Below are 8,563 nucleotides of genomic sequence, written 5' to 3'. Positions count from 1 at the left end.
GGCTGCCATTTGTCTTCATACATTGTTAACAGCCTTCTTCAAAACAACACTTGACAAGAATATAAAAATTCTAATGCAGTCCACTGTAGCATACACTTAACACTCAAATAAATAAAACATGTCCCTAAGCATAATAATCTTCTTCAACTACAGGCAGAGCAGTTCCAAAATACTTCTGGAATTTATTTTAACTTAAACTTTCTTACAGTGTTTTAAAACTAATTTACCTGTGTAAATGAATAAAGATGACATTTGTATATAAAAAGAAGTCAGCAATGCAATCTTTTTTATTAGTGCTGCACTGAGAGCACACCGAACCAATTCCCACTCAAAGACAAGCAAACCAGTATCAACTAAAACAGTGAACCTCCTTCACTTACTCTATTTGCTTATTTAAACAAACCAAGGGTCATGGAATGTAACTTGGTGTTCTGTTGGAGGGTTACAAATGCATACTGAAAAGGGCAAAGCTTTTAAGGAGGGGGCATGTCTGCAATAAAACAGTGGTTTAGGAAACTGTTTTCTGGGGTCAAGCTTGACAAATAATGCTAAATATTCTACTTAGGACTGAAAATTCAAAGCTTCCTTAGTTAAAGCAATATCCACATTCGAGAGCTTATACTAATAGGTATGGTAGCTTTAAAGAGTGTTGTTTATTAATATAATACATACATAGTGCTGGGTTTAATATTTTATTTGAATGAAGTTTAATGTTATGCAAAATAAATTGTTATGTTACATCCACTGTGACATCAACTAAAATGTGAACTAGGTTGCATAGGTTAGTACTTTGGGCAGCATGATGTTGCTCTAGTCCACCAAAGCTTAAATATTCACAGTGTAGAGGAAGAAACAGGAATTAAAGCATTTCTACTAAAATATATTTTAATAGCTGGTGTTAACTTTCTGCATAACAAAAGCCAAATTAAGATGATACATCATATGATCCAAGAGTAAGTTTATCTGTCCTTTGAAAAACAATTGTTACCTTCACAACTGTATACCCTCAAATACAGTACAGTTTTGCAAAATAACTAAAACTTTACACACTTTAAAGCAAACATAAGCCAAACTGCACAGCGGTTCATTTTTGCTTTTTATATCACACTGCAAAAACCAACAGCTGAGAGATTTTCCACATCATGCTAATCAATGTCAATACAGTCATTGCTGTCTCCCAATGGTCTAGCAATTTCTAATAGTAATATTAAATACACAATTGAAATGCTACAGTATAGCTTATTTTTCCCCCCTAAAATAATAATAATTAAACAAATGTCAACAACAACTGGATTACAACTGAAGTACAATATGCAAATTCTATTTATCAGACACAAGAAGCATATGAAATTCCTTTGAATATACTGTTGTAGTGCAGGCAGTTTAGGAAATAGAGCTTTCAGGTTTTCTTTCCAAAGGAGAGATGGGGTTCCTATGGCATAAAGCTGGAGAAAATCACTAAAGCATTGCAAAATGGTTTAATCTTCTATAGCTCACTAGTACTTTGCACTTGCCAGCACATCAGTTTGGAGGACTTCTTTCAACAGCATCTTCTGTCTGTTTCAGTATCTTATTTAAACATTTACTAACTAAAGCATATTCTATTTTTAAATGGAGTATTAATTAACTTAATAAAAATCTATGATTTTATACCCTGTACCACCTTCTGCCAAAGACCTCTGTATTTGTAATTTTTTTTCATCATACAAGATGAGATGCAGTCACTGTACTATAAAAACTAGAATTATTACCTTTCCCAGGTATTGGAGACCTTCCACATCCCGAGAAACACTCGGCAGGGACACATTTGTCAAAAACATAATCCATGGGAGGTGATTCTCTGTCAAATCCCAGTCTGCTGAAGTAGTTTATTTTATGTCAAATGTAATCAAGAAAACCCTGTTTCATCAAGACTAAATGCTAATGTTCCATAATGAAAAATTACAACTGCAGTACCTGAACGTAGCTTTGTTTAAAAAATGAAGATAGCCAAGCAAGAAAGAGTAATGAAAAGCAAGGCACCCATTTGTTCTTGTATGTATGCATGAATATGCTCTGTGTTGTTTACATTTATACTTGTGTTAGCAAGAATTACAGCATTCTTTATAGAATTTTTTATTTCTATAATGGGAACATGTGGACTTCCAACCTGAACGTTGGAACAGCTTGAGAAATTCAAGTCCTTAAAAGCCCTTTCCTTTCCCCAGAAAAATGTTGACTACAGGAAGAAAGAACAGTGAGGGGATCATGCTGTGCTAAAAATGAATATAAACTTTAAAGGTGACAAGACAGCATGTAGCATCTTTTCACCCCTATATCACACTGCATGTAACAGTCTCCAACATATGCTTTGAAAAACGTGTGCTGGCACTGTTTAGTTCATGACTTACTCTCCCTGCCTTACAAATTTTAGTTTTTATAAAAAAAAAAAATATAATTGCATTCTGATAATTTTGGGTCTTTGATTGCATTGCTTAGAACAAAGCTGCAAAATCACACTAAAGTTTGTCGTATATCAAAAAGCAGGAACAATTCCATATAAATATGAATTTCTAATGAATGATAAAAGAGTTGACTACAAGAATAAGTAACTTAAACCAAGTCTTAACAATTCTGCTGACATACCATTCTCAAGAGAAATACAATTCACATAGTGTTTTGTTTCCTTGACCTTTTATTTTTTGCAAATCGCTTTAGCTGCTCTGCCAGGCTAATGAATATTCAAAATTTTATTTCTATTGTTCAGCATAACATAGCTCTCTAATGTCACCAAATACCCATTTTCTGATTTACTTCTATACATAAAGTATGCAACACTGTAAGCTGACTCCCCATTTAGGAAGAATGACTGTGTATTTATAGGTGGAGACTCTCTGTTTCATAAGTCACTAAAAATTGCAACCTGATGCCATATAGATATTCTCTATATTTCTTTTTTATTCATATTTGATTAGCAAACTGACACCCTGTTTTTATTGTTGTCAGCATTGCACAGCTAATAGAGCAGCACAGCAGCAAGTGACAGCCAGCTGTGCCTCAGGCATCATCTGAAAAATTTCCCAGCCAGCAGAAGATGGAAATCCTCTCCTCGCTGTTGATGGCCAGCGATGAATACCAACACAGAAGCAAACTGCTTGTTTCAGAGCTTCTAGCTCAGCATACCACATCAGCTTTAAAAATACCATTTGACTTGCTGATTTCATATGGGTATCACCAGTAATGCACAAGGGTCTGCTGCAAGAGCAGCTCCTTATGCAAAACTTGCAAGAATTTTAAATCACAGCAGTCAACTATACAAATTACATATTTACAGTCATGGAATTATACTTTTAAAACACATTTTTTGAAGCTGGATACTCCTGGGCAGCTTTAGCCTTGAAATTAGGCTGCTGACAAGAAAGTACAGGTAATTCCACAGTCATGGACATTTTTAAATTTCTTTTTTAATGCAGTCACTCCATTCTGCTTGGCAGCTGGTATAGCAAGACCCAAAATAAAATTGCATAAGCTTACCAATTCTTCGGAAATTGTATGCAAAAACTGTATGCAAAAATACAATTTACAGGGATTTGCACTGACAACTTTCAGTTGACATAACAAATCCATACTGCCTTCCTTATTTAATTTTTAAATAGTTATTGCAGGGTTTCCTGCTTTGTGAGATGAGAAGTACAAAATTGTCTAAAAGTTCTATATATAATTCTACTTTAAAATTTTAGAAATGAAAGAAAGCCAGTGCAGACTCAATATTCTGAGGGCTACTCCAAAGTTAACTTCCTTAGCACGTGGCTGAACTCCACAAATTATTTTATCAGAAAACATTTTCTTCCTTACACATTTCTGCATCCACATAAATAATTTCTCATATGAATCTTTAACTCTTTTTTCCTTCCTTCCATGATTTCTCCCTGTGAGGGAATGCAGCACCCAGTCAAAGCAAAAACAAGTTGCCTGTGACCCAAGCCTGCTGACAAAATCCCTCATACAGAGCCACTGTGTCACCAGCTGTTAGATCCTCTCCCAGCTTCACAGACTGAGACCTGGATCTCTCAGTTCTGGCTGTAAGTTAAGAGACACCAAAAAGCACAAGTGAAGGTTTGTCAGCAGAATATTCTTACTGTTTTCCACAGATGGCTAAACTGAAACATAATGGCATAGGGCATGTTGGATTTTACTTAGTTAGCTTTCCCTTCGATGTCAGTAATGAGGAAGATGAAGTCACTAAAAGAAAACAGAATTCTTCTCCATCATGAATCATTTGGCAAGCGTACAACCCACTGCTGGATCGCCAAGAATCTGGGAGCAAACTGAAGCAACAGGCCATTGATCCGAAACGCACTACAAGAACCAGAGCTCTCCTCCACTGCTCGATGGAGGCACAAGTGTTTCTGCAGCAGGGGAGGGACATCAGCTCATCAGCAAAGCAGCCATTAAGCGAGTTACCTGTGGTGAGAAGGGGATGTGACTGCAGGCTCTGGGGACTGCACAGCGCCGGGGCCGCTCGTGGGTATTTATTTACAGCACTACAGGCGAAGGTCAAGGAGCTAACGAGAAGTACTGGTTGTACGTTGCCCTAATGAAAGTTTCTATCTAAATGTTAAGTATTATTACAAGGAAACAGAAGAGCTGACAGGTTTTATATTTTAGATAGTCTTTGCATGGAATCTCCTGCGGAAATGATACTGAAGAACCATGAATCCAGACCTGGATCTAATTGATGGATTAGGATGGAAGCAAATCTAATAGATCACTTGGAAATAAGAAAAAATGGGTAATTCAAGAATAAATGTGGATATGCAGGATTCAGGAAACTTTTGTTGTCAAAATAGACCTATTTACTGTAAGGCTGGCTGGGCAGTAGGGGGTTTTATTGGATTTTTTTTTTTACTGGCATGTTACTTCTCTTTATTTCAAATGACTGAATTATCTACTCAACATATTAATTTTTATTAGGAAGCTAACTGCTTAAACATTAAACGTTTCCCTAATAATTTGAAGATGTGTTCAAACTCAGTGTGTTAACATCCTGTGACTTCAGAGTGCCATAAGAAGTGAATCAATTTTATGGTGACAACGTCTTTGAGGCGTAAGGAAAAGGCATTACACCCCTTTACAGTTAATTGACCAAAGTTTTTATAGGACTGGCAGTACCAGGCTTCCATATATGATTTTTCACCTTGAGAGAGCACTATTATAAGCAATGCTGTTTTCAAAGCTCTGAGCTTCTTGTGGATTATTTATCTTTTCTTTAAAGGACTCTAAAATGGATTCTGAGTGAGAATGCAAACTGTTACAGCAGTGATAAAGTAATGATCATGAACTCTTAAAAGATTCTTCTGATTTTTTTTCTAAAAGGTTAGATTTTAAGTAAATCATAATAAAGCTCAAAGGACAAGAGACAAAAATTAGTTAACAAACTCAATATAATTTGCTGGAAGCATTCCTGTTTTCCCAGTTCTCTGAACAGTACCATACATCCAGCCATCATCAATTGGTTGAACATTGATGATATAATCACCATCCCTGAAGGAAACTTCATCTTCATCTTGAGCGCTGTAGTCATACATAGCTCTGTATGTCCTCTGTTGAAGGAAAGAAAACAAGACTGTAAAGCCTCAAGTCCAAACCTGAGATTCCTTGATTCCTTCTCTTTGCACAAAAAAAAGAGAAGGAAAAAAAGAATAGAGGGAGCAAAGCAGAGAGAGTTACCTGTCGAAAAGGAGCAGTATCCCCTTCTACACCCTGTCAAATATACAGTGAATACAGGCCCTTGTTCTGAGTAGCAAGATAATTATTTTGTTAATTCACATTGTCCTATGGCTTCAAACAAACAAACAGATTTCAAGCCATCCACTGCATATTGAAATATTCTAACTGTTGTTTTATTAATTCACTAGTAACAGTTCATTACATCCAGCCAGGCTAGCTCTGCTTCTGCTCCCTATTTGCATGATTCACAAATAGCTTCTCCTGTGCCTCCACTACAAGAAGAAACACAGTCTTCATCCAGGCCATTAACTTTTCCATCTCAATGAATGTCCTTCATTTCATTAGAATTTTACCCAAATTAGGAATTATGAATGCATTATTATCTAAAGGAAAGACAAGATTTTTTAAATTCTATAAAAATAATTTTATTAATACTTATATCTTCATATTCAGACAAAATTTAGCTTCATTAGCTAAGAGAAATTTCTCCACAGCCCTGTCCACAATGAGACAAGCTTTCAGCCTTCTCCTGCTATTTTTCTAAATAGAGTATTTGTTTTCACTCATAACCAATAAAATGCCATCATTTACTGGAATTCAAAGTGGATTTTCAAACTCAGGAAGAACAGTGTCCCCTTGTACCTTAACAGAAGAATAAAACTAGCTCATTTTAAAATTCCCAAGAGTACTTTCTTTTCCTTAACCTGGCTCTTAACACAAGTCAAAAGCAGTTCAAGCATCACCGATAATATCCAATTTCCCTTCCAGTAATTTTTCCTGTGTTACCACAGGTAGCTGAATTTTTCTGGTACAATAATTTAGAGTGAAAAAAGGGCAAAACAATCAATGTGTGAGTTCATGCCTAGTACTATTTTCTGAGCCTCTTAAAAGACAGCAAACTTCTCTGCTTTTCTCTGTTCAAGAAAACAGCTCTGAATTAGTTTTAGTTTATATCATATATATGGGGGCTTGAGTGTTTTTAATAAAACTTCTTTAAAAAGGTGGAGATTACTCCACATGGAGTAAGCAAGCCATTTGTCACATGTTGGAAACGTGGAATTATCTAATCCAGACTCTATAGGGCAACTGATTATTACTGTTTCCATGCTAGAAATATACTTTTAGTCTTGGCTCTATCATTGGTAGTGCAAATTAAACAGGGCAGAGAAATCAGCTCCGGTTTAAACACTGGAGACCACCCTTCTTGACAAGTCTACCCTGAACTGCTTTTGAGCCCTGTGCTATACTAATATCCTCTGCCATGCCTTGTAGTTTTGCTGACCTACAGGCTGTGACCAAGTGCAGTTTTCAACTAGAGGTATGTACTTCCCTGGTGGTTCCTTAATGTCTTCATGGAACTCAATTTAAAAAAGGATCATTTTTTATGCATTATATGACAGTAAATAATTTATATTATTGGCTTCTATCATCACCAAAAATCCTTAAATATTCATAAAGTAGACAACTAGCCATCAGAAGGCTCTCTGCCTTTCTGAATCTTATTTTTTCCAACTATTTTAACTGATCTCACTGCTGAGCCTAGAAAGTAACTCCAAAAAAGCAGTGAAAAATATGCTATTACAACAAACTTGGCAGCAGCTAGCCCTTTAAACTATCTATTTCATAAGAGGGTCCATTTAAGAAAAATGGTAGCAAGTCTATATCTGGTATAAGGCAGTAAATGGATTTTGCCTCCAGCCATGTTTATAGGTCTCCCTTAAATGGGAAAAGATTGGTGAAGAGGTTAAATGTTTTGTTAAACTAACAAAAAATTAGAAAAATAGAGAGGTTTTGCTCACTTAGAAGGATGCTCACTCTTCCTTAGAGCACCAAGGCAAAGGACATACTGCTGCTGTCTCCTATAAGGCAGCTTGACTACATCACCATCACCGTGGTGCACAGTTGTGAAGACAAGTCCGCAATTCCAAACTTTAAAAGAATTTATTAGGGCCCTAAATGCTGCTGAGAAACCTAAATTTATGGCCTTAACACCTAATTAGGTGCTAAATGGCTGTCAGGAGAAATCTCCATAATAATCCTGTTAGCATTTAATGCCTAATTATCACTGCAGAGTGTAGTCTGGGCTATATAATAGAGAATTACAATGCCTAAAGGACTCAAAGCAGGGATTTTAAAATGCATTTCAGTGAATTATTCCTCAGTATTCCTCAGTCAGTTGTGAGTTTAGCGGGTGCTATGTTACAAGAGGGTGTAAGTTTGGAGTTCCTTAAAAGAGTCAAAACTCACTTATCTACCACCTCCTCAAAGGTCTCTATCCCACTGCTTAGACAGACCAGCAAGTCTTGTGCATACGAAGAACTGAAATCAAGCTAATATATTCTCAGCTCCCCAGCCTGTTCTGGGCTGACAGGTGTGTATTTCCACTTCACCCCAATTCATACCTGTTCTATGGATGGCTCCTTGCAAGGAATAGTGACTGCTGCAGCATCCTTCACATACAGCAGCCATCAAGGAAAGCCAACTCGAAGCAGATTGGTTTTGTTTTCCTACCACTCTTGGATATCAAACTGGTGAACACCTCATCATTTTCCAAATAGGAAAATAAGCCTTCAGGGCTTTCTGTTATAAAACACCTTGTACCCTGAGCAACAATTTAATTCACCCCATTATGCAGAACTGCTCACAGAAAACAAGGACAAATTAAGAATCAGAAAATAATGCAATATATTGGGGGGAAAAAACCTATCCAAAGATTATGTTAGGATCATGCTCAACACAAAACAGAGCTCAAAATTAAATAAACCAAATTTTTAAAATTAAGAAATTAGAAAAATTCTGTTTCTTAATACAGAAGACCAGTGAACATGATTATAAAATGAACTTATGCATTTTG

At 36.2% G+C, this 8,563-nt stretch overlaps 1 protein-coding gene across 4 annotated transcripts in view; it reads right to left on the bottom strand.

Moving 5' to 3' along the window:
* Positions 1-218: 218 nt before the first annotated feature.
* NEBL (nebulette) overlaps positions 219-8,563 on the bottom strand; it is a 249,483-nt gene continuing 241,138 nt past the window's right edge. For all 4 annotated transcript variants that reach the window (XM_030228919.2, XM_050971276.1, XM_050971278.1 and 1 more), the window contains one exon: positions 219-5,582. In XM_030228919.2, coding sequence (XP_030084779.2) covers positions 5,406-5,582 — 177 coding nt within the window. In that variant the 3' untranslated portion in view covers positions 219-5,405. The remainder of the gene's footprint in view (positions 5,583-8,563) is intronic.

The sequence above is a fragment of the Serinus canaria genome, chromosome 2 (genome assembly GCF_022539315.1).
Source record: "Serinus canaria isolate serCan28SL12 chromosome 2, serCan2020, whole genome shotgun sequence".
Lineage (NCBI taxonomy): Eukaryota > Metazoa > Chordata > Aves > Passeriformes > Fringillidae > Serinus > Serinus canaria.
The sequence above is the reverse complement of the archived record's forward strand: the minus strand, read 5'-3'. Positions and strand labels throughout refer to the sequence as shown.